The sequence below is a fragment of the Anolis sagrei genome, chromosome X (genome assembly GCF_037176765.1).
Source record: "Anolis sagrei isolate rAnoSag1 chromosome X, rAnoSag1.mat, whole genome shotgun sequence".
Classification (NCBI taxonomy): Eukaryota; Metazoa; Chordata; class Lepidosauria; order Squamata; family Dactyloidae; genus Anolis; species Anolis sagrei.
In genome coordinates, this window is record NC_090034.1 from 61,571,881 (window position 1) to 61,598,044 (window position 26,164).

Below are 26,164 nucleotides of genomic sequence, written 5' to 3' on the forward strand. Positions count from 1 at the left end.
GTGGAAGTGGGAACATGTCTGTGTAAGTGGACACTCCTGCCACATACACACTTACATATTTTCACTTTTATTATTATTTGTATAGATAGATCAAATAGAAGCACTGCAATGTGTGGACTTTGGTCCTCGGCTTCGAGCAAAATGGGAGGAAGGTAGCAAAATGGCAGCCGAAAGGAGAAGCGGGTAATCAATAATAATGATGATTAATTACATTGGATCTATGACTATGATGAAGGAAAAAGGCTCACGCTGTGGCTCAAGGCACTCTGTTCATGCTCAGAGGCATTCCCCTTTATTAATGCTTTGGCGCATGCATTTCGACAGATATGTGGCCATTTGACATCCAGCGATCAGTTGGATGGCGGCAGGCGATTCATGCGGTCCTTGACCCAGTCGTCCGCTGGATTCGCACAGACCCGGATGTTGCGTTTCGTGGTGAATCTGCAGGTAGAGTTATTATTATTATTATTATTATTATTATTATTATCATCATCATCATCATCATAATTACTAGCCGTCCCGTGTCACACGTTGCTGTGGCCCACATGGGGGTTCTGTGTGGGTGGTTTGGCCCAATTCTATCGTTGGTGGGGTTCAGAATGCTCTGTGATTGTAGGTGAACTATAAATCCCAGCAACTACAATTCCCAAATGTCAAGATTCTGTTTTCCCCAAACTCCACCAGTGTTCACATTTGGGCATATTGGGTATTCGTGTAGAGTTTGGTCCAGATCCATCATTGTTTGAGTCCACGGTGATCTCTGGATGTAGGTGAACTACAACTCCAAAACCAAAGGACACTGCCCACCAAACCCTTCCAGTATTTTCTGCTGGTCATGGGAGAACTGTGTGCCAAGTTTGGTTCAATTCCATCATTGGTGGGGTTCAGAATGCTCTTTGATTGTAGGTGAACTACAAATCCCAGCAACTACAACTCTCAAATGACAAAATCATATATTTTTTTAGTGAAGGACATACATTGGGTTGTTAGGTGTCTTGTGTCCAGTGGCTTTTGAGTTCTGTTAATCCCACAAACAAACATCATTTTATATAATAATAATAATAATAATAATAATAATAATAATAACAACGAATAGCCAATCAGACTTACATAATGGCCGGCTTGGGGCACCTGCTGTTTCCACGCTGGTAGCTGACCAAGCGGTTGATAGGAATCTCATTTGAAGTATAATCGAGGCAGCAGCTGACTGGCCGTGATCCTATTGGGAAAAGGAAATATAAAGGATAACATGAGCCAACAATGTGACGTGGCGGCAAAAAAAGCCAATGGGATTTTGGCCTGCATCAATAGGAGCCTAGTGTCTAGATCTAAGGAAGTAATGCTACCCCTCTATTCTGCTTTGGTTAGACCACACCTGGAATATTGTGTCCAATTCTGGGCACCACAATTCAAGAGAGATATTGACAAGCTGGAATGTGTCCAGAGGAGGGCGACTAAAATGATCAAGGGTCTGGAGAACAAGCCCTATGAGGAGCAGCTTAAGGAGCTGGGCATGTTTAGCCTGAAGAAGAGAAGGCTGAGAGGAGATATGATAGCCATGTATAAATATGTGAGAGGAAGCCACAGGGAGGAGGGAGCAAGCTTGTTTTCTGCTTCCTTGGAGACTAGGACGCGGAACAATGGCTTCAAACTACAAGAGAGGAGATTCCATCTGAACATGAGGAAGAACTTCCTGACTGTGAGAGCCGTTCAGCAGTGGAACTCTCTGCCCCGGAGTGTGGTGGAGGCTCCTTCTTTGGAAGCTTTTAAGCAGAGGCTGGATGGCCATCTGTCAGGGGTGATTTGAATGCAATATTCCTGCTTCTTGGCAGGGGGTTGGACTGGATGGCCCATGAGGTCTCTTCCAACTCTTTGATTCTATGATTCTATGATTCTACATAAAGAAAATATATAAAGCCTAATCTTATTTCGAGTGGTCATGCTTCCTATAATCAGTGCCAGTTAAGGAGTGGGTGAAGGTGATGGTCAATACCTCCTTACAGGAGGGCAAGATTCCAGCGAGCTTAAAACAAGCTATTATCAAACCGCTGTTGAAAAAACCATCACTGGACCCCACTCAATTAGACAACTATCGGCCAGTTTCCAATTTCCCCTATTTGGGCAAAGTGCTGGAACGTGTGGTGGCAGCACAACTCCAGGGATTTCTGGTAGACATTGATTATCTTGATCTGGCATAGTCTGGCTTTAGACCGGGACATGGAACGGAAACAGCCTTGGTCGCCTTGGTAGATGATCTTCGCAGGGAACTGGACAGGGGGAGTGTGTCCCTGTTAGTTCTGCTGGACCTCTCAGCAGCCTTCGATACCGTCGATCACGGTATCCTTCTGGGACGCCTCATGGACATGGGTCTCGGGGGTACTGCTTTGCAGTGGCTCCAGTCATTTCTTGAGGGACGGTCCCAGAAGGTGTTACTGGGTGACACCTGTTCGGCCCCACAACCGTTGTTGTGTGGTGTCCCACAGGATTCGATTCTGTCCCCAATGTTATTTAACATCTACATGAAGCCGCTGGGGGAGATCATTCGGAGTTTTGGACTGAGATGTTATCTCTATGCAGATGATGTCCAGATCTGTCACTCCTTCTCACCTGTCACCAAGGAGGCTGTCCAGACCTTGAATTGGTGTCTAGCTGCTGTGTCGGACTGGATGAGAGCTAACAAATTGAAATTGAATCCAGACAAGACAGAGGTCCTACTGGTCAGTCGTAAGGCCGAACAGGGCATAGGGTTACAGCCTTTGTTGGATGGGGTTACACTCCCCCTGAAGACGCAGGTTCGCAGCTTGGGAGTGATCCTGGACTCATCGCTGAGCCTGGAACCCCAGGTCTCAGCGGTGGCCGGGAGAGCTTTTGCACAATTAAAACTTGTGCACCAGTTGCGCCCGTACCTCGGGAAGTCTGATCTGGCCACGGTGGTCCACGCTCTTGTTACATCCCGAATAGACTCCTGCAACGCGCTCTACGTGGGATTGCCCTTGAAGACTGTTCGGAAACTTCAACTAGTCCAGCGAGCGGCAGCCAGATTGCTCACCGGAGCGACATACAGGGAGCATACCACCCCCCTGTTGTGCCAGCTCCACTGGCTGCCGATTCAGTTCCGAGCACAATTCAAGGTGCTGGTTTTGACCTACAAAACCCTGTACGGTTCCGGTCCAGTGTATCTGTCCGAACGTATCTCCCTCTACGTCCCACCTCGGAGTCTGAGATCATCTGGGGAGGCCCTGCTATCGACCCCACCACTGTCACAAGTGAGGCTGGTGGGGACGAGGAGCAGGGCCTTCTCAGTGGTGGCCCCCCACCTGTGGAACTCACTCCCGGGGGAAATCAGGGCATCATCATCCCTCCTCGCCTTTAGGAGGAGGGTGAAGACTTGGTTATGGGACCAGGCCTTTGGGCACTCCGGCAATTAAATCAGACAACCAGGCGAGTAAGACCAGCAGGATTGATGAAATGGAACGTAAAACTAGATCTATGAGTAGCGAACGCTGACCATGTAAGAGGAGAAATTTGGTTTGTATTTGGTTTTATTGATTTTATTGATTTTATGGTTATAATGTGTATTTGTTGTTAACCGTGTATTGATGTAATCTTGTGTTTGATTGTCTTTATGATGCAGGCATCAAATTGTGCCTTTGCTTTTGTAAGCCGCCCTGAGTCCCCTTCGGGGGGAGAAGGGCGGGGTAAAAGAACCCCAAATAAATAAATAAAAAATCCCAAAATCTGAGACTTTTGGTGTTCCCAAAGAGGCACCGTTGTCTCTCTCGTAAAATATGACTGCCGAAAACTCAAATTGCAAAAGGAGACTTACCCGGCTGGCCTTGGCCTTCAGCCCATTCATCCGCTGAGGGAGAAAACAATAGCCATTATTACTCTACACTATCATGATTATTATATATTATATTCATTACTATTGTTATACGTTATTATACATTACTAGCTGTCCCCTGCCACGCGTTGCTGTGGCCCAGTCTGGTGATCGGGAAAATAAAGTAATGAGAAAGTGTTGGTTTCTAATATATGTAATTCCTTTGTGCTTGTGAGTAAACCGTATTTCTTGTTGTTTCTTTGTCAGTGTTGATGTGGAGAGTGTCTGGTTTGCCTACTCTGGAAGATGCAACATATCATAGTCATTCTTTAAGGGTCTCTTTCAAATCTGTGATACTATATCTGTGTGTGAGAGAGAATCATATCTATCTATCTATATTTATGACTGGATGGCTCTTTGTCAGGAGGGCTCTGATTCCATTTTCTTGCCCTGGTGAAGAGAGTTGGACTGGATGGCCTTAAGTATTTTCTGTTGGTCATGGGGGTTCTGTGTGGGAAGTTTGCCCCATTTCTGTTGTTTGTGGGTTTCAGAATGCTCTTTAATTGTAGTGAACTATAAATCCCAGTAACTACAAATCCCAAATGTCAAGGTCTATTTCCTCCAAACTCCGTCTGTGTTCATATTTGGGCATATGGAATATTTGTGTCAAGTTTGGTCCAGATCCATCATTGTTTGGGTCCACAGTGCTCTTTGGACGTAGGTGAACTACAACTCCCAAACTCAAGGTCAATGCCCACCAAACCCTTCCAGTGTGTTCTGTTGGTCATGGAAGTCCTGTATGCCATGTTTGGTTGAATTCCATCATTGGTGGAGTTCAGAATGCTCTTTGATTGTAGGTGAACTATAAATCCCAGCAACTACAACTACCAAATATCAATGTCTATTTCCCTTAAACTCCATCTGTGTTCATATTTGGGCATATGGAATATTTGTGCCAAGTTTGGTCCAGATCCATCATTGTTTGAGTCCACAGTGCTCTCTGGATGTGGGTGAACTATAATTCCCAAACGCAAGGTCAATGTCCACCAAACCTTTCCAGCGTTTTCTGTTGGTCATGGGAGTTTAGTGTGCCATGTTTGGTTGAATTCCATCATTGGTGGAGTTCAGAATGCTCTTTGATTGTAGATAAACTATAAATCCCAGCAATGACAATTCCCAAATGACAAAATCTTTTTTTTTTTTGAGTGGAGGACATAAATTGGACTGTTAGGTGTCTTGTGTCCAAATTTGGTGTCAATTCCCCCAGTGGTTTTGGAGTTCTGATGGTAGCACGAACTAACATTACATTTTTATTTATATAGATTATACATCATCATCATCATCATTATTATTATTATTATAAATAATAATAAAACTTTATTTATATCCCACCACCATCTCCCCGAAGGAACTTGGAGCGGCTTACAAAGCACTCCAAGGTGCACATATAACATACAACCAGTAAAAACAGTACAAAAGTATAAAACAAGTCATATAAAATTATAACAACAACCCGTCATCAACACATGTTAAAATCAAAACAATACAATTTTAAAACAACAGTACATAAAACTAATTGCCGTCAATTTACAGGTGCTTCATATGGGCCCATTCACCCTACTCAAGGTCAAAGGCCTGTCTGAACATCCATGTTTTCAGGTTGGAATGGAAAGATTGAAGGGTGGGGAATGATCCAATCTCTTTTGGGAGGGTATTCCAGAGTCAAGGGGCCACCACAGAGAAGGCCTCCACTTCTCTCTCTCATCCCCACCAACCACGCTTGAGATGGTGATGGGACTGAGAGAAGGGACTCCCCTGCCGAACTCAGAGCCTGCATCTGTTCATAGAAAGAGATGCTGTCTCAAAGATAGGCTGGACCCAAAGCGTATAGGGCTTTATAGGTCATTACTTGCACCTTGAATTGAGCACGGAAACCTGTTGGAAGCCAAAGGACCTGCTTCAGCAGTGGTGTGGTGTGTTCATTATAGCTACATCCAATTAGAAATTTGGCAGCCAACCTTTGCGTTAGCTACAGTTTCCGAACTGTCTTCAAAGGTAGCCCCATGTAGAATGCATTACAGTAGTCTATTCTGGATGTAAGTAAGGCATGGACCACCATGGCCAAGTCAGGCTTTTTGAGGTACCGTCACAGCCAGTGCACACGCTTTAACGGTTCAAATGCCTTCCTGGCTACTGGCGACACTTGGGCATCAAGCGCCAGTGCTGAGTCCAGGAAGACCCCCAGGCTGCGGACCTGCGTCCTCAGGGGGAGTGGGACCCCTTCCGTCGAGCACAGGTTGCTACCCAATACCCCAATCAGCCTCACAACTAACCAGGAGGACCTTGTCTTGCCTGGATTAAGTCTCAGTTTGTTGGCCCTCATCCAGTCCATCACAGCTGCCAGGCACTGGTTTACGATCCGGAGATCTTCCCTGGAATTTGGTGGGAAAGAGTAGTAGAGTTCTGTGTCATCTGCATGGAGATGACACCCAACTCCCAAATTCCAGATGATCTCGCCCAGCGGTTTCATGTAGATGTTGAAAAGCATGGAGGAAAGAATGGAACCTTGCAGGACCCCACAGGTCAATGGCCAGGGGTCCAAGCAGGCGTCCCATAGTATCACCATCTGGGTCTGATCTTCCAAGAAGGAGCAGAGCCACTGCCACACACAGAGGCAGCCCTAGGTAATTTTCAACGGTAAGCAAACAGTATTTTGCCCCCCCCCCCCAACAAATCATTGACATATATTTTATGTTCGTTGTGGGAGTTCTGTGTGCCATATTTGGTTCAGTTCCATCATTGGTGGAGTTCAGAATGCTCTTTGATTGTAGGTGAACTATACATCCCAGTAACTACACTTGCCGCACTTGCTCCCTTGCCTGGCCTGCTTTGGGTCCGGAGGCGTGCTTGAAGACCCCGGCATGTGCACCAAAAGTCACCTCTTCTCCTGATTTTCTCCTCAGCCATTGGGACCAAGAGAGAGAGAGAGAGAGAGAGAGAGGTGGAGATGCCCACCTTTCCTGAAGGTAGGCGCAAAAACAAAGGAGGGAGTGGAGGTAGGAGATACCTCCAGCTGGAGGGTCTCTCTCTCTCTCTCTCTCTCTCTCTCTCTTGGTCCCAATGGCTGAAGAGAAAGTCAGGAGAAGAGGTGACTTTTGGTGCGAATGCTGGGGTCTTCAGACACGCCTCTGGACCTGAAGCGGGCCAGACGCGGCAGCTCCATCCCTTGGCCCACCCGCGAATTGGGGAGAGGAGAGGAGGCGGGTGGAGCGCCGGGGGATCGGGAAAGGGAGCCGGTCATGGGGAAGGGATCGAACGCGGAGAACAATTGAGCGGCGGCTCTGCTCTTGCACCCGGTGGCCGGGTGGAGGAGGAACGAGAGGGGCTAGGCGAGACTCAAGGGCCCGGCCCCTTTGGGAAGAGGATCGCCCGGCAGCAAGGCAAGAAAGCCGAGGCTCCCTCCGGACTGCTAGGGCTGTTGTGAGCTGAGGGGGCGCTCCTCAAGTGGCGGTCGAGGGGCATTTACAGAGGCGCCTCTGTGCCCCTGGCAAAAAAAAAGTGTTCTGCGACCGCTTACTTCGCGCAATGGATGAGCCGCCCCTGGCCACACAGTGCCTCCAAGATCCATACTATTTTACTTATCTATTACCGCAATTAAACTATATATATATATATATATATATATATATAATTATGCGTTCTGATAATTATATGGTATTGGCCCTCCAAGTGGGAAGGCTGAGGAGTACCGTACTAATAATCATCAATTATTCTTTCACCTATGAAAATGGCCCTCCAATTTGGAAGGCTGAGATATAATAAAAACATAATAATAATAATAATAATAATAATAATAATAATAATATAACAGTAATAATAATAATAACACATTCAGAGTGGGAAGGCCGAGGAGTAATAAATATAATATATATAATAATAAGAAATATAATAATAATAACAATAATAATAATAATGCCATCCAAGTGGGAAGGCCGAGGAGTAAGAATAATAATAATAATAATAATAATAATAATAATAATAATAATAATAAAATATAACAGTAATAATAATAATAACACATTCAGAGTGGGAAGGCCGAGGAGTAATAAATATAATAAATATAATAATAAGAAATATAATAATAATAATAATAATAATAATAATAATGCCATCCAAGTGGGAAAGCTGAGGAGTAAGAAATATAATAATTATATATTATATAATAATTAATATAATAATAATAATAATGACAAAAATAGCCACAATAATAAATTTATTCTTTCCTCTGTGAAAACGGCCCTCCAAGTGGAAAGGCCGAGGAGCAAGAATAAAAATTATTATTATTATTATTATTATTATTATTATTATTATTATAAATATGTAGATATTTGCTCACAGAGGGCCAGGGCTGCGGAGGCCAAGAGAAGGCAGAGGAAGGCGGGCATCATCCTTTCAGTCAGCTGATGGAGCTGTGAGCCCCTTTGGCTTCTCCCTTTTATGGCCTGGGTTGAGCAAGGAAAGAGGTGCATTTCCTGCAAAATCAAACCCACAAGATCTTCTTCGTTTTCTGCAAAGTCTTTATCACTTTGCAGGAAAGACAGAAAGAAGAGCCCCTCAATTGCTCCCTCCCTTCTTCCCTTCCTCTTTGCCTGGCCCTCTTAAGTGTTGGAAAGGTTGTTTATTGACTCACAGTCAGGTCATCGCTGTTTTATGGAAGACCCCATTAAGAAACACACAAGAATATGGGTTGGACTACAACTCCCATCACCTTCTGCTATTTGGTCTGGATCCCTCCCCCCTTGGTGGTGTTGGTTCACTGGGTTCACTGGGAGCAAACAAACAGAGATACATACATACGTGAATACAAACAGAGATGCATGCATACATATAAACATACATAACTACAAATAAACATATATACATGCATACATACAAACATAGGTATATGCATATAAACATATATACCTACAAATAAACATCATTTTGCTCCTGCAATTTGAGGTACAAAGGAAGGCCGAAACTAAGACAAGTCAAACCCGCATTTTGGACTTTAGGAGAGCTGATTTCCGAAAAATGAAGGAAACGCTGAGCAGCATTCCGTGGACACAGATACTGAAAGACAAGGGAGTTACGGATGGATGGGAATTTCTCAAGAGTGAAATACTCAAGGCACAATTGGAAACTGTGCCAACAAAGAGAAAAAATAGGACAAGTGCATAGAAGCCAGAATGGATGTCCAAAGAACTTCTAACTATGCTAAAACACAAAAGAGACATGCACAAGAAGTGGAAAAAGGGAGAAATCACCAAAGAATTCAAACAAATAGCCAACACCTGTAGGGAAAAGGTCCGCAGGGCTAAAGCACAAAACGAGCTCAGGCTTGCCAGGGACATTAAAAGCAATAAAAAGGGCTTCTTTTCTTATGTCAGTAGAAAAAGGAAAAACAAGGAGGCGATAGGACCTCTTCGAGGAGAAGATGGGGCAATGCTGACAGGAGGTAGGGAAAAGGCAGAACTACTTGTTCTCCAGACCCTTGATCATTTTAGTCGCCCTCCTCTGGACACATTCCAGCTTGTCAATATCTCTCTTGAATTGTGGTGCCCAGAATTGGACACACTATTCCAGGTGTGGTCTAACCAAGGCAAAATAGAGCGGGAGCATGACTTCCCTAGATCTAGACGCAATGCTCCTATTGATGCAGGCCAAAATCCCATTGGCTTTTTTTGCCGCTACATGACATTGTTGGCGCATGTTTAACTTGCTGTCCACGAGGACTCCAAGATCTTTTTCACACGTACTGCTCTCGAGCCAGGCATTGTTCCCCATTCTGTATCTTTGCATTTCGTTTTTTCTGCCAAAGTGGAGTATCTTGCATTTGTCCCCGTTGAACTTCATTTTGTTACTTTTGGCCAATCATCTCTCTAATCTGTCGAGATCATTTTGAATTCTGCTCCTGTCCTCTGGAGTATTGGCTATCCCTCCCAATTTGGTGTCGTCTGCAAACTTGATGATCCTGCCTTCTAACTCTTCTTCTAAGTCATTAATAAAGATGTTGAACAGGACCGGGCCCAGGACGGAACCCTGCGGCACTCCACTCATCACTTCTTTCACAGATGAAGAGGAAGTATTGGGGAGAATCAACCCCTGGGTTCGTCCATTCAAACCAATTACAGATCCACCTCACCGTAGTTTTGCCTAGCCCACATTGGACTAGTTTGCTTGCCAGAAGATCATAGACAGGGGGGCTCGTCCATTACGCGAAGTAAGCGATCGCAGAACACTTTTTTTGCCAGGGGCGCAGAGGCGCCTCTGTAAATGCCCCTCGAGCACCACTTGAGGAGCGCCCCCTCAGCTCACAACAGCCTTAGCAGTCCAGGGGAGCCTCGGCTTTCTTGCCTCGCTGCCGGGCGATCCTCTTCCCAAAGGGGCCGGGCCCTTGAGTCTCGCCTCGCCCCTCTCATTCCTGCTCCACCCGGCCACCGGGTGCGTGAGCAGAGCCGGCGCTCAATCGTTCTCCACATTCGATCCCTTCCCCATGACCGGCTCCCTTTCCCGATCCCCCGGCACTCCACCCGCCTCCTCTCCTCTCCCCAATCCGCGGGTGGGCCAAGGGGCGGAGCCGCCGCACCTGGCCCGCTTCGGGTCCGGAGGCGTGTCTGAAGACACCAGCGTGCGCACCAAAAGTCGCCTCTTCTCCTGACTTTCTCTTCAGCCGTTGGGACCAAGAGAGAGAGAGAGAGAGAGAGAGCTCCTCCGGCTGGAGGTATCTCCCACCTCCACTCCCTCCTTTGTTTTTGCGCCTGCCTTCAAGAAAGGTGGGCATCTCCACCTCTGTCTCTCTCTCTCTCTCTCTCTCTCTTGGTCCCAATGGCTGAAGAGAAAGTCAGGAGAAGAGGTGACTTTTGGTGCACACACCAAGGTCTTCAGGCACGCCTCTGGACCCAAAGCGGGCCAGGCAAAGGAGCAAGTGCGGCAAGTGTAGTTACTGGGATGTATAGTTCACCTACAATCAAAGAGCATTCTGAACTCCACCAATGATGGAATTGAACCAAATATGGCACACAGAACTCCCATGACAAACAGAAAATATATATCAATGATTGGTTGGGGGGGGGGGCAAAATAGGGTTTGCTTACCGTTGAATATTACCTAGGGCTGCCTCTGGTCATAGGGGACTTTGTCGAAGGCCTTACTGAAATCCAGGTACGCTACATCCATGGCATTCCCCGCATCTATTCAGCTTGTAACTCTATAAAAAAAAAGAGATCAGATTAGTCTGGCATGACTTGTTTTTGATAAATCCGTGTTGACTATTAGCGATGACTGCATTTGTTTCTAAGTGTTTGCAGACCGCTTCCTTAACAATCTTTTCCAGAATCTTGCCCGATATCGACGTGAGGCTGACCGGACGGTAGTTGTTTGGGTCATCCTTTTTTCCCTTCTTGAAGATTGGGACCACATTGGCCCTCCTCCAATCTGCTGGAACTTCTCCCGTTCTCCAAGAACTCTCAAAGATGATTGCCAATGGTTCGGAAATGACTTCCGCTAGTTCCTTCAATACTCTTGGGTGTAGTTGATCTGGCCCTGGGGACTTGAACTCATTTAGAGCGGCCAGGTATTCCTGGACGACTTGTTTCCCAATTTGGGGTTGGATGTCCTCTAATCCCTCATCCACTCCATCCCGCTGAGGTTGAAGATGACTTTCTTTTTGTGAGAAGACCGAGGCAAAGAAGGAATTAAGCAGTTCTGCCTTTTCCCTATCCCTGTCAGCATTGCCCCATCTTCTCCTCAAAGAGGCCCTATCACCTCCTTTTTTTTTCCTTTTTCTACTGACAGAAGAAAAGAAGCCCTTTTTGTTGTTTTTAATGTCTCTGGAAAGCCTGAGCTCATTGTGTTCTTTAGCCTTGCGGACCTTTTCCCTACAGGAGTTTGTTTGAATTCTTCTTTGGTGATTTCTCTCTTTTTCCACTTCTTGTGCATGTCTCTTTTGAGTTTTTGAGTTTTAGCACAGTTAGAAGTTCTTTGGACATCCATTCTGGCTTCTTTGCACTTGAAATATTTTTTCTCTTTGTTGACACTGTTTGAAATTGTGCCTTGATTATTTCACTCTTGAAAAACTCCCATCCATCCGTAACTCCCTTGTCTTTTAGTATCTGTGTCCACGGAATGCTGCTCAGTGTTTCCTTCATTTTTCGGAAATCAGCTCTCCTAAAGTCCAAAGTGCAGGTTTGACTTGTCTTAGTTTTGGCCTTCCTTTGTAACTCAAATTGCAGGAGCACATGGTCACTTGCCCCTAAGGATCCGACCACTTCAACTGCATCGATCAGGTCCTCAGCATTTGTTAGGATGAGATCAAGAATAGCCGACCCCCTTGTTGCCTCTTCTACCTTCTGGACCATGAAATTGTCTGCTAGGCAAGTGCGGAATTTTTTGAACTTTGTACCCTTGGCTGAGTTTGTTTTCCAGCAAATATCGGGATACTTGAAATCGCCCATGACTACTACATCTCTTCTCTGTGCCTGTTTGGTCAACTGTTGGCAGAAGACTTCATCAAGGAAGCAGATGAAACAATAGATTACATCCTCAGCTGCTGCAAGAAGATCGCACAGACAAACTACAAGCAGAGGCATAACACCATTGCTCAGATGATTCATTGGAACTTGTGCCACAAATACCATCTGCCTGCAACAAAGACCTGGTGGGATCACAAGCCTGAAGAAGTTACAGAGAATGAACACATCAAACTCCTCTGGGACTTCCGAATTCAGACTGACAGAGTTTTGGAGCACAATATTCCTGACCCCACGATCATGTTAAAAATCAAAGTATGGATTGTCCATGTTGCAATCCCAGGTGACAGCAGGATTGAAGAGAAACAACTGGAAAAGCTGACACGATATGAGGATTTAAAGACCGAACTGCAAAAACTCTGGCACAAGCCAGTCAAGGTGGTCCCAGTGGTGATCGGCACACTGGATGCAGTGCCTAAAGACCTTGGCCTGCACTTAAACACAATCGGCACTGACAAAATTACCAGCTGCCAGCTGCAGAAGGCGACCTTACTGGGAACTGCACGCATTATTTGCCAATACATCACATAGTCCTAGACCAGTGGTTCTCAACCTTCCTAATGCCGCGACCCCTTAGTACAGTTCCTCATGTTGTGGTGACCCCCAACCATAACATTATTTTCATTGCTACTCCATAACTGTAATTTTGCTACTGTTATGAATTGTCATGTAAATATCAGATATGCAGGATGGACTTTCATTCACTGGCCCAAATATGGCCCAAATACTCAATACGCCCAAATTTGAATACTAGTGTGGGGTTGGGGGGAATGATTTTGTCATTTGGAAGTTGTAGTTGCTGGGATGTATAGTTCACCTACAATCAAAGAGTATTCTGACGTTCACCAATGATGGAATTGAACCAAACTTCGCACACAGAACTCCCATGACCAAGAGGAAATACTGGAAGGGTCTGGTAGACATTGACCTTGAATTTTTGGAGTTGTAGTTCACCTACATCCAGAGAGTACTGTGGACTAAAACAATGATGGATCTGGACTAAACTTGGCACAAATACTCAATATCCCCAAATATGAACACTAGTGGAGTTTGGGGAAAATAGACCTCAGCACTTGGGAGTTGTAGTTGCTGGGATTTATAGTTCACCCACAATGAAATAGCATTCTGAACCTCACCAATGATAGAATTGGACCAAAATTCCCACAGAGAACCCCCATGACCAACAAAAAAATACTATATTTTCTGGTGGTCTTTGGTGACCCCTCTGACACCCTCTCACGACCCCCACAGGGGTCCCGACCCCCAGGTTGAGAAACACTGTCCTAGACACTTGGGAAGTGTCCGACATGTGATCCAAAACAACAGCCAGCAGAGTAATCTTGTCTGCTGTGGACTCATCTTGTTGTGTTTCAAATAACAACAACAACAACAACAACAACAACAACAACAACTAAAGAAGCAGCATCCAAAATGTCATGTCTATCAGAGGCATCTTTTGGGGTTTCTACTGAAGCAGAAGTCTGATAAGAGCGATCTCTATCTCCATGTACTCAAGATACGGAGGCAGGATGCTCTTTATCAAGAGGAAAAAGGGGCGATAAAGAGGCCTTTCTTGGTAATCGGAGATCTGTAAACGCCTTGAGATTTTGCCACGCCATTCAAAGGGACACACGTCATCTCACGTCATCCTTAGAATCATACAGAATCATATTAATATTATTATTATAAATATAAATTATTATGATAATATAATCTATCTATATCTATACACATAATGTGTATGTGGCCAAGGGGTCCACTTCCCAACTCTACTAACAGCTTTAACCCACAGTGATCATAGAATCAAAGAGTTGGAAGAGACCTCATGGGCCATCCAGTCCAACCGCCTGCCAAGAAGCAGGAATATTGCATTCAAAGCACCCCTGACAGATGGCCATCCAGTCTCTGTTTAAAAGCTTCCAAAGAGGGAGCCTCCACCACACTCTGTTCCACTGCTGAACAGCTCTCACAGTCAGGAAGTTCTTCCTCATGTTCAGATGGAATCTCCTTTCTTGTAGTTTGAAGCCATTGTTCCATTGCGTCCTAGTCTCCATGGAAGCAGAAAACAAGCTTGCTCCCTCCTCCCTGTGGCTTCCTCTCACATATTTATACATGGCTATTATATCTCCTCTCCGCCTTCTCTTCTTTAGGCTAAACATGCCAGCTCCTTAAGCCGCTCCTCATAGGGCTTGTTCTCCAGACCCTTGATCATTTTAGTCGCTCTCCTCTGGACACATTCCAGCTTGTCAATATCTCTCTTGAATTGTGGTGCCCAGAATTGGACACAATATTCCAGGTGTGGTCTAACCAAAGCGGAATAGAGGGGTAGCATTACTTCCCTAGATCTCGACACTATGCTCCTATTGATGCAGGCCAAAATCCCATTGGCTTTTTTTGCCGCCACATCACATTGTTGGCTCATGTTTAACTTCCGCTAGTTCCTTCAATAGTCTTGGGTGTAGTTGATCTGGCCCTGGGGACTTGAATTCATTAAGAGCGGCCAAGTATTCCTGGACGACTTGTTTCCCAATTTGGGGTTGGATGTCCTCTAATCCCTCATCCACTCCATCTTGCTGAGGTTGAAGATGACTTTCTTTTTGTGAGAAGACAGAGGCAAAGAAGGCATTAAGTAGTTCTGCCTTTTCCCTATCCCTGGTCAGCACTGCCCCATCTTCTCCTGATGAAGAGCCACCAATGCCCCTTCCTCAAAAAGACATTGCAGGTTACAGCGAGCACCATGAACATGTCTCCCAACCTCGGCCAATGTCCTCCTCAAACACCATCCTGCCCCCCACACAAGGATTGCTTTCATTCGGGGACAATTTCATCCTTGATGTTCTGTTTTTCCTCCGGAATAGACATCCCAGGGTTCCTTTCTCAATTGATGTGGTATTTGGATAAGCCCACCCACTGCCTTTCCCTTAACCCTTCCTATGGCACACAGCAAACAGGAATTGATCAGCAACTGAACAAGAGCTTTGGTGGGAACTGACCTTGATTTATAGGAGTTGCAGTAATAGAATCATAGAATCCAAGAGTTGGAAGAGACCTCATGGGCCATCCAGTCCAACCCCCTGCCAAGAAGCAGGAATATTGCATTCAAATCACCCCTGACAGATGGCCATCCAGCCTCTGTTTAAAAGCTTCCAAAGAAGGAGCCTCCACCACACTCCGGGGCAGAGAGTTCCACTGCTGAACGGCTCTCACAGTCAGGAAGTCCTTCCTCATGTTCAGATGGAATCTCCTCTCTTGTAGTTTGAAGCCATTGTTCCGCGTCCTAGTCTCCAGGGAAACAGAAAACAAGCTTGCTCCCTCGTCCCTGTGGCTTCCTCTCACATATTTATACATGGGTGAAGGTACTGCAAATCCCATCCACCTACATCCAGAGAGCACTGTGAACCCAACCAACGATGGATCTGGACCACACTTGCCATGGATGATGGGGTTTGAGGTACTTTCACTCACTTCCTTAGACCATTGCAACCCTCATGAATGATGGGCCTGGACCAAACTTGGTGCAGATTGGGAGAGGGTGGACCAGGGACGATGGGAAATGCAGTATCTTCACTCACTTCCAGAAACTACTGCAACCTGAAGAAATGATGCACCTGGACCAAATTTGACACACAGACTCCCTATGACACAGTTTCTGTCCTGGTGAAGTTTGGGGGAGGATGGATCACAGACAATGGGATTTGCAGTTCCTTCACCCACTTCTACAGACCACTGTGACCCCCATAAATGACAGACCTGGAGCAAACGTGGGACACAAAACCCCTATGACCAACAGAACATACTGGAGAGGTTTGGAGAACTGATCTACCCGCATGGGAAGTGTAGATCACCTTGCACCCAGAGCACTCTGAACCCTGTCGTTGATGAATCTGGACCAAACTTCAAGCACAGAACCCTGGTGACCAACAGAACATACTGGAGGGGTTTGGAGAACTGATCCACCCGCGTGGGAAGTGTAGATCACCTTGCACCCAGAGCACTCTGAACCCTGTCGTTGATGAATCTGAACCAAACTTCAAACACAGAACCCTGGTGATCAACAGAACATACTGGAGGTGTTTGTGGGGGGACCGACCTACCCATGTGGGAGTTGTAGTTCATCCAGAGCATTCTGAACCCCACCAATGACAGACCCAACATGCCCAACTGTGAATACCAAGCAGAGTTTTGAGGTGACTGCCCTGAGAATCTAGGAGTTGTTGTTCACATGCATCCAGAGAGCACTGGACCCAACCGACATCTGGACCAAACTTGGCACTCAGACCCAACACGGCCAACTGTGCATACAGGCCTGGTTTGGGGAAGGTTTACCCATGATTCTGAGAATTGTAGTTCACCCACATCCTTCTGTATTTTCTAATGCGTGCATTCATAAAAAACCAAATCAAAAACTAACTTATTAATTATCTACATGATATTTACCTAATATCCCAAAACAAAAAAACCTTTGACTAATCCATGGATTCTTGGGGAATTTTCAAAATTTTCATTAAGAAATTTTTTTTTGCTCATGTCTACTAGAATTGTGTAGACAAAAATCCTAGAATCATAGAATCAAAGAGTTGGAGGAGACCTCATGGGCCATCCAGTCCAACCCGCTGCCAATAAGCAGGAATATTGCATTCAAATCACCCCTGACAGATGGCCATCCAGCCTCTGTTTAAAAGCCTCCAAAGAAGGAGCCTCCACCACACTCCGGGGCAGAGAGTTCCACTGCTGAACGGCTCTCATGGTCAGGAAGTTCTTCCTCATGTTCAGATGGAATCTCCTCTCTTGTAGTTTGAAGCCATTGTTCCGCGTCCTAGTCTCCAGGGAAGCAGAAAACAAGCTTGCTCCCTCCTCCCTGTGGCTTCTTCTCACATATTTATACATGGCTATCATATCTCCTCTCAGCCTTCTCTTCTTCAGGCTAAACATGCCCAGTTCCCTAAGCCACTCCTCATAGGTCTTGTTCTCCAGACCCTTGATCATTTTAGTTGCCCTCCTCTGGACACATTCCAGCTTGTCAATATCTCTCTTGAATTGTGGTGCCCAGAATTACACACTATATTCCAGATGTGGTCTAACCAAAGCAGAATAGAGGGGGAGCATTACTTCCTTAGATCTAGACACTATGCTCCTATTGATGCAGGCCAAAATCCCATTGGCTTTTTTTGCCGCCACATCACATTGTTGGCTCATGTTTAACTTGTTGTCCACGAGGACTCCAAGATCTTTTTCACACGTACTGCTCTCGAGCCAGGTGTCCCCCATTCTGTATCTTTGCATTTCATTTTTCCTGCCAAAGTGGAGTATCTTGCATTTGTCACTGTTGAACTTCATTTTGTTAGTTTTGGCCCATCTCTCTAATCTGTCAAGATCGTTTTGAATTCTGCTCCTGTCCTCTGGACTATTGGCTATCCCTCCCAATTTGGTGTCGTCTGCAAACTTGATGATCATGCCTTCTAGCCCTTCATCTATGTCGTTAATAAAGATGTTGAACAGGACTGGGCCCAGGACGGAACCCTGCGGCACTCCACTTGTCACTTCTTTCCAAGATGAAGAGGAAGCACAAACAAACAACAATCCCCATCCCAAGACCCCCACAACAGCGAACCAACACACATTAGGTTAAAAGATGACTAAAAATATTGAGGGACGAGGAGCTGACTCCACTCCCTGATCAAGTAAGTCAGAATGTGGGGGTTGAGGAAGAGGCAATATTGCAAGCTCCAAAACACATAGAGAACAGAATTGATTTAACATTGCTTTCTGAGCAATGTCTTCTAATGGCAAAGACACTTGAACTACTGAGCTCCAAAGCAATAGAGATCCTGAATTTATTACAAAGCAATCAGAGAAGCAATCACAGATACTACAGGCCCTATGCAGTACAGGGAAGCAGCAACTCCTTGCAGCAGAGACTCCAGGAGGGAAAGCCAAAAATGGGGGAAACCCTTATCAGCCTATGGACACAAACGAACGGGCCCAGAAGGAACAAGGCAACCGTTTAATGATACAAAACTTTGTACTTGTATTAGATATTTACCCTTTTAATGGAGCACTGCCCATCTGGTAGGGCTGGGTAACAACGGAAAAAATTGTTTCTAAACTCGTTTCGTTTTTAGGGAGTCCATTGGGTTTCGTTTTTTAAAAGAATTCCGAATTTTTCTTTTAAAAAATTTCGTTATTTACGAAATGTCGTAAATTTCGAATTGATTCGTTAATGGCGGACACGATTGCGCAATACGCTAAAAAACCCTCCAAATGGGACAGGGGGAACTTCTGAAGCTTCCCTCTCCCTCTGTTGTTGACTGTTGGTGTGATAATTTATTTTTTTATCACTGATAAAACAAACAACAACTATAAAACTTGCACCAGACATACGGAAATAATAATGAAACAATTTCAAAACGATTTCGAACCAATTACGAAATAAATTGAAAAATTCGTTTCGATTTTTAGTTGCTCCTGCATGGCTCAATATCGGATCGTAAGCTAATTTAAATACGAATCAATAACGAATTACGAAATTAACACCGGGATTGTGGCGCAGCTGGCTGAGTGTCAGCTGCATTAAGATCACTCTGACCAAAAGGTCATGAGTTCGAAGCCAGCCTGGGCTGGAGTGGGTGTCCATTGTGTAGCCCGTTGTCGACCTTTGCAACCCGAAAGACAGTTGCATCTGTCAAGTAGGAAAATAAGGTACCACCTTGTGTGGGAGGCTAAATTTAACTAATTTATGAGGCCATAAAGGAAAAAGACTCCGGGGAATGTGGAATGCGGAAGAACTTCATCGGTGTCGTTGATGGACGATGAAAAGCAGCAGCTCCCCTGGCGGCCAGAAAAAAAAAATTAAATAGCCTCGGTGTCTGTTAAATGTTGTTTGTCAAACTGGCATTGAATGTTTGTGTTGACTGTAATCCGCCCTGAGTCCCCTGCGGGGTGAGAAGGGCGGAATATAAGAACTGTAAATAAATAAATAATAAATAATAACGAACGAAACCGCCCAGCCCTACCATCTGGAGTTCCGTACACAAAGCTAACAACCATATCAGAGAGATTTTGAAATGCAGGAATACATCTCTAACAGCAGTCAAGCCTCTGATGGGTACTTGGGAATTCACAAGGGTGTCACTCCATTTCAAACACGCTTATATTCCTGGATTATTATTGAGGAAGAAGGCATTCCTAAGCACCTTGGGAATTTTCCCTGTACGCTATTACAAGGACGTTTGTTTTAGACCATTGTTTTCAAGGAAACAAACTGGAATGAAACAGCTAAATCCAATATTAAGCTGTAAGGACATAAATCAGGAGGACGCACCAAATCAAGACAGCACTACTTTTCACAGACAGGTCCAAGATGGTCGGATAAGCAAAAATAGGGAAATGAGTGCAACACCAAACTCATTTTGCAACAGAATGAACACTAATAACACAGACATGACTACAGACATTATGCTGGCAAAAACAAAAGCAACAACGACTAAAGTTAGTGCAAATACAAGGAGGACAAAGGCTATGATAAATGCCAGCAATGGACAGCACCTGCAGCAACCCAGAGAAGAGAGACCTTTAACAACTGTGTTTTCACTGGAGATACATTGCGCACCCAAATACCTGGGAGTCACTTTGGACCGTGCTCTGACCTACAAGAAGCACTGCCTGAACATCAAACAAAAAGTGGGCACTAGAAACAACATCATACGAAAGCTGACTGGCACAACCTGGGGATCACAACCAGACACAGTGAAGACATCTGCCCTTGCGCTATGCTACTCTGCTGCTGAGTATGCATGCCCAGTGTGGAACACATCTCATCACACTAAAACAGTGGATGTGGCTCTTAATGAGACATGCCGCATTATCACAGGGTGTCTGCGCCCCACACCACTGGAGAAATTACACTGCTTAGCCGGTATTGCACCACCTGACATCCGCCGGGAAGTAGCAGCCAATAGTGAAAGGACCAAGGCAGAGACATCTCCAGCTCATCCCGTTTGGGTATCAGCCAGCACATCAACGACTTAAATCAAGACATAGTTTTCTTAGATCTACAGAGACACTCGCTGGAACACCCCAGCAAGCGAGAGTCCAAAAGTGGCAGGCCCAAACCCAGCACCTCAATTCATGGGTGATACCAGATGAGAGACTCCCCCCTGGGCACTCAGAAGACTGGGCGACTTGGAAGGCGCTGAACAGATTGCGCTCTGGCACCACGAGATGCAGAGCCAATCTTAAGAAATGGGGCTACAGGGTGGAATCCTCGGCATGCGAGTGCGGAGAAGAACAAACCACTGACCACTTGCTGCGATGCACCCTGAGCCCTGCCACATGCACGATGGAGGACCTTCTTGCGGCAACCTCAGAGGCACTCCAAGTGGCCAGATACTGGTCAAAGGACATTTAACCAAATACCAAATTTACAAAATCTGTGTGGTTTTTTTTTCTTTCTTTTTTTTCTTTTTCTTTTTAATCTCTGTGTTTGTTTTGCTCTGTTAGAATTGTAATACAATGGTTGCTGATGACACGATAAATAAATACTGATGACATTGTACCAGCCCCAGATATAAACTGACTGTCAGAATCTTCAATACCAATACAATCAGGACAACCAGAACACTTAGATACAGTAAGACCTATTCAGATTGTAACCTGGAATGTAGCTGGCTGGAAAGAGACTGTTGATTGTGAACTGGTGAGATTCCTATCTGATTTTGAGATATTAGCATTACAAGGATCTTGGCTAGTAGAAGTGGATGACTCAATACAATTACCCGGATTTCAATGTTGGCATACACCTGCTCATAAAAGGGGGAATAAGGGACGTGCCTCAGGGGGCCTATGTATATGTATTAAGGAGGAATTACAGTGGCAAGGGGAAGGATTGTTCAGCTTGTGCGCCAGCTGCGCCCGTACCTTGGGAAGTCTGACTTGGCCACGGTAGTCCACGCTCTGGTTACATCCCGTTTAGACTACTGCAACGCTCTCTACGTGGGGTTGCCTATGAAGACAGCTCGGAAGCTCCAACTAGTCCAACGCTCGGCGGCCATGATTTTAACAGGAGCGGAGCACAGGGAGCATACAACCCCCCTGTTGCGCCAACTCCACTGGCTACCGATCTGCTACCGGGCTGAATTCAAAGTGCTGGCGTTGGCCTTTAAAGCCCTAAACGGTTCCGGCCCAAGCTACCTATCTGACCACATCTCTGCCTATGAACCCACCAGGACTTTGAGATCTTCCGGGGAGACCCTGCTCTCGATCCCGCCTGCTTCTCAAGCTCGGCTGGCGGGGACGAGAGATAGGGCCTTCTCGGTGGTGGCTCCTCGGCTGTGGAACGCCCTTCCTACGGACATTAGACTAGCACCATCTCTAATGGTATTCCGCAAAAAGGTGAAGACCTGGCTGTTTGAGCAGGCGTTCGAATAATTAGTGCAATGATTGGTTAATGAACACTGAAATGGAACAATGGATGACGAATCTGGAACATGTTTTTGATGACGAGACGACAGTGAATGGGTATTGTAGTAACTGTTTATTAATTGTGTAATGTGTTAGGTTGTTAACTGTTTCTGTACTGTAGCACTGAATTTTTGCTGTTTGTATTTGTTGTGAACCACTGTGAGTCGCCTTCGGGCTGAGAACAGCGGTATATAAGTAAGGTAAATACATAAATAAATAAATATGGGGGGTGATAATCATAACATATTGGCCATTACGTTCAGCCATAAAGAAATGGAGCTTATACTGGTAAATGTTTACATCCCGCCAGTCACATCCTCTTATTATAGTCCTGATACCTGGGTACAGTTAGAAATTATGGTGGAAGAACTAACAGCATTGTATACACAAGCAATAATTATTTTACCGGGAGACTTTAATGCTAAATTAGGACCATCCATTCATGAATTAGCTCATGCCTACTAGAATTGTGTAGACAAGAGGGAAGAAACACCGAAGGAACAACAGAGCCACAAAGGCAACCACTGCGTTTCAGTCACCCTTTTTTATTTGTTATTTTGTACAGAGATATGTGTATAAAAAAGCACCATCTAGATCAGTGTCTGCAGGGCCGGCGTTGCAAAGTCCGAAGGAACATGGAAAGCGACGGGGAAGCCGTTCTTTCCTCTCTTGCCCTGCTCTTCCCCATCAACTCCATTGCCTTCTCAATGTCCCACTTCCTCTCTTCCTCCTCCTTCTTTCATCCTCGGTTCGCTTCAATGGTTTGAAAAGATACTTCACAGTGTGAATCTCTCTCAAAATCTCTTATCAGGCTCCGATTTCGCAGCTAGATTTGGGAGCCTTGCTGCCAGACTTTTGCCAGAAAGAAGCGTTTTTTTAGACAGATAGATATGTTGTTCAATATCCCAAAGGATCCGAAGTCATCCCAAGGAAGGAGAAGAATTCCTGGAGAAGGCGGCTTTGGGGGAGTTGGATTCCGTCCTTGTCGGATAACGAGTCCCAAGGGCTTACCCCGTGCCTCCTCCTGGGTGCGCCCCAAAGCCCTTGCACCAGTCAGACGTGGCAGACGCCGCCAAAGTGGTTCTGCTGGGGACCCGACTCCCGGACAATCTCCACCACGTGGTTCTTGGGGAGGCCCAGCGAAGGGACCACCACGGGGGGCTTCTTGGCCTTGCGGGCCTTGGCAGGAGGAAGGAAGGAAGAAGGGAGGGAGGGAGGGAGGGAGATAGAGAGAAGAAAGGATGGGGGAGGGAGGGAAGGGAGAGAGGAAGGAAGGAAGGAGGAAGGGAAGGAGGAAAGGATGGGGAGGGAAGGGAGGGAGAGAGGAAGGAAGGAAAGAGGAAAGGATGGAGGAGGGAAGGGTGGGAGGGAGGAAGGAAGGAAGGGAAATGAAGATAAAAGGGAGGAAGGATAGAAAGACAGAAATTAAGGAAGGGAAAGAAAAGGAGGAAGATAAACAGGAAGGAAGGGAGGAAGGAAGAGAGGAGGGAGGAAAGAAGGAAGGATGAAAGTACAGGATGGAAGGATGAAAGGAGGGAAGGCAGGAAGAAAGGGAAGAAAAAACAGGAAGGGAGAAAGTGAAGGATGAAGGGAGGAAATGAGGAAGGAGGTAGGAAGAAAGGGAGGAAAGGACAGGAAGGGAGGGAGGGAGGAAGAAGGAAGAGGAAGGGAGGGAGGGACAAAAAGAGGAAGGAACAAGAAGGAAGGAAGGAGACAGAAGGAAGGAGACAGAAGGAAGGAGACAGAAGGAAGAAAGAAAAGGAAGGAAAGAGAACGACAGAAATGAAGGAAGGGAAAGAAAAGGAGGAAGAGAAGAAGAAAAGGAGGAAGGTAAACAGGAAGGAAGGGGGGAAGGAAGAGAGGTGGGAGGAAAGAAGGAACGATGAAAGTACAGGATGGAAGGATGAAAGGAGGGAAGGCAGGAAGAAAGGGTAGAAAAAACAGGAAGGGAGAAAGTGAAGGATGAAGGGAGGAAATGAGGAAGGAGGGAGGAAGAAAGGGAGGAAAGGACAGGGAGGGAGGGAGGGAGGGAGGAGGAAGGAAGAGAAAGGAGGGAGGGACAAAAAGAGGAAGGAACAGGAAGGAAGGAAGGAGACAGAAGGAAGAAAGGAAAGGAAGGAAAGAGAAAGACAGAAATGATGGAAGGGAAAGAAAAGGAGGGAGGAAGAGAAGAAGAAAAGGAGGAAGGTAAACAGGAAGGAAGGGGGAAGGAAGAGAGGCGGGAGGAAAGAAGGAAGGATGAAAACAGGATGGAAGGATGAAAGGAGGGAAGGCAGGAAGAAAGGGAAGAAAGAACAGGAAGGGAGAAAGTGAAGAATGAAGGGAGGAAATGAGGAAGGAGGGAGGAAGAAAGGGAGGAAAGGACAGGAAGGGAGGGAGGGAGGAGGGAGGAAGAGAAGGAGGAAGGAAGGAAGGAAGGAAGGAAGGAAGGAAGGAAGGAAGGAAGGAAGGAGGGAAGAGGGAGGGACAAAAAGAGGAAGGAACAAGAAGGAAGGAAGGAGACAGAAGGAAGAAAGAAAAGGAAGGCAAGAGAAAGACAGAAATGAAGGCAGGAAAAGAGGGAGAGAGAGAGAGAGAGAGAGAGAGAAAGAGAGACAGGCAGTGAGATAAATCTGCTGCGGATCTTGACCTCCCCGCTGGCCTCCTCCTCCTCCCCCTCCTCCTGGACGGGCCCTACTTTGGGGGCCACGGTGGCAAAATCGTCTCGACAGATGTGTGCCATGATGCCAGCTGCCAACGCGTCACCAAGTACATTGGTCATAGTCCGGAGACGGTCCCTGCCGAGAAAGAGAGAGGGAAAGGGAGGGGTGAGGCCCACGCTGCTTCGGAGACTCTGTGGGTTTCACAGGTCAACCATCCTCTTAAGACCATCACATTAATATTATTAGTGCGTTGTTGTGAGTTTTCCAGACTGTGGCCTGGTTCCAGAAGCATTCTCTCCTGACGTTTCACCCGCATCTCTGGCAGGCAGAGGTTGTGAGGTCTGTTGGAAACTAGGAAAATGAGGTTGACATATCTGTGGAATAATGTCCAGGGCGGGAGAAAGAACTGTTGTCTGTTGGAGGTAGGTGTGAATGGGAGCTAATCACCTCCCAACAAAGAATTCCCCTAGGCAGTAGGAAGCCAGACCTTGAAAACTGCAATGCCATTAAATGTGAATCAAGGTGGCCAATTGCAACATTTACACCTCAAGCAGACAAGAGTTCTTTCTCCCATCGTGGACATCATTCCACAGATACATAAACCTCACTTGCCTAGTTTCCAACAGTCCTCACAACCTCTGAGGATGCCTGCCATCGATGTGGACAAAACGTCAGGAGCAAATGCTTCTGGAACATGGCCATACAGCCTGGAAAACATACGGCAACCCAGTGATTCTGGCCATGAAAGCCTTCAACAATAGAGTATTATTATTATTATTATTATTATTATTATTATTATTATGTTTATTTATACTCCATTTTTTCTCTCAAAGCGGAAGGAGGAGAATGAAAAAAGGAAGCAAGGAAGGAAGGAAGGACAGTGACTCACAAGGCCCAGTCAACGGCGATGATGAGGGTAATGTCTTCGGTGGGCAGTCCGACCGAGGTCAAGACGATGACCATGGTGACCAGGCCCGACTGGGGGATGCCGGCCGCCCCAATGCTGGCAGCCGTGGCTGTGATGCTGTGGGAGCAAAAGGTCAAGCTTTGAAAAGGTAGACAAGGCTGTATTCAAATAACTACAACCCTAGAGGAAAGTCAGGGCCTAGCTATTCAACAATCTAGCTCTTTGAAGCAGACATCTTGCTTCTCTCCATGCTCATAGGAGGAGGACCTGATATGTGCTCAGAAAAAGGGGCGTGTCTCTGAGAAGTGTCAGGGGATAGGGGGAGAGATGAGAAGAATTTGAATAAAAAGGGGTGTGCCCTTAAAAAGTGTCAGGATAGGAGGAAAGAAGGGAGAGGGATTTGCATAAAAAGTTTGTGTGTTTTTAAGAAGTGTAGGGATAAGAGGGAACTGAAGGGTATTTGCATAAAAAGGGCCATGTCCCCTAGAAGTGTAGGGATAGGAGGGAATAGCGGGGAATTTGCATTAAAAGGGGTGTGTCCTTAAGAAGTGTAGGGATAGGAGAGAACAGAGAAGGATTTGCATAAAAGGGGCGTGTCTCCAAGAAGTGTAGGTATAGGAGGGAATAGAGGGGAATTTGCATTAAAAGGGGTGTGTCCTTAAGAAATGTAGTGATAGGAGGGAACACAGAGGGATTTGCATTTACTATTATTATTATCTATATATATAAATTTGTTAGGGGCATCCAACGAGGAAACAAAACT

At 45.8% G+C, this 26,164-nt stretch overlaps 2 protein-coding genes across 2 annotated transcripts in view; both read right to left on the minus strand.

The window, feature by feature from the left end:
* Positions 1–256: 256 nt before the first annotated feature.
* On the minus strand, positions 257–8,316 carry LOC137097871 (C-C motif chemokine 8-like). Its single transcript, XM_067473167.1, has 4 exons — positions 8,220–8,316; positions 3,827–3,859; positions 1,111–1,219; positions 257–441 (listed from the first exon to the last, which is right to left on the minus strand). The coding sequence occupies exons 1-4, from the start codon at positions 8,269–8,271 to the stop codon at positions 351–353; spliced, it is 285 nt and encodes a 94-aa protein (XP_067329268.1). The 5' UTR covers positions 8,272–8,316; the 3' UTR covers positions 257–350.
* Positions 8,317–22,377: 14,061 nt separating this feature from the next.
* The window catches only part of LOC132780894 (excitatory amino acid transporter 5-like), a 43,232-nt gene continuing 39,445 nt past the window's right edge, over positions 22,378–26,164 (minus strand). The window contains exons 9-11 of the mRNA XM_067473606.1: positions 25,384–25,518; positions 24,530–24,629; positions 22,378–23,031 (exon numbers count right to left, since the gene is read on the minus strand). Of these exons, the coding sequence (XP_067329707.1) occupies positions 22,906–23,031; positions 24,530–24,629; positions 25,384–25,518 (361 nt within the window). The 3' untranslated portion in view covers positions 22,378–22,905. The remainder of the gene's footprint in view (positions 23,032–24,529; positions 24,630–25,383; positions 25,519–26,164) is intronic.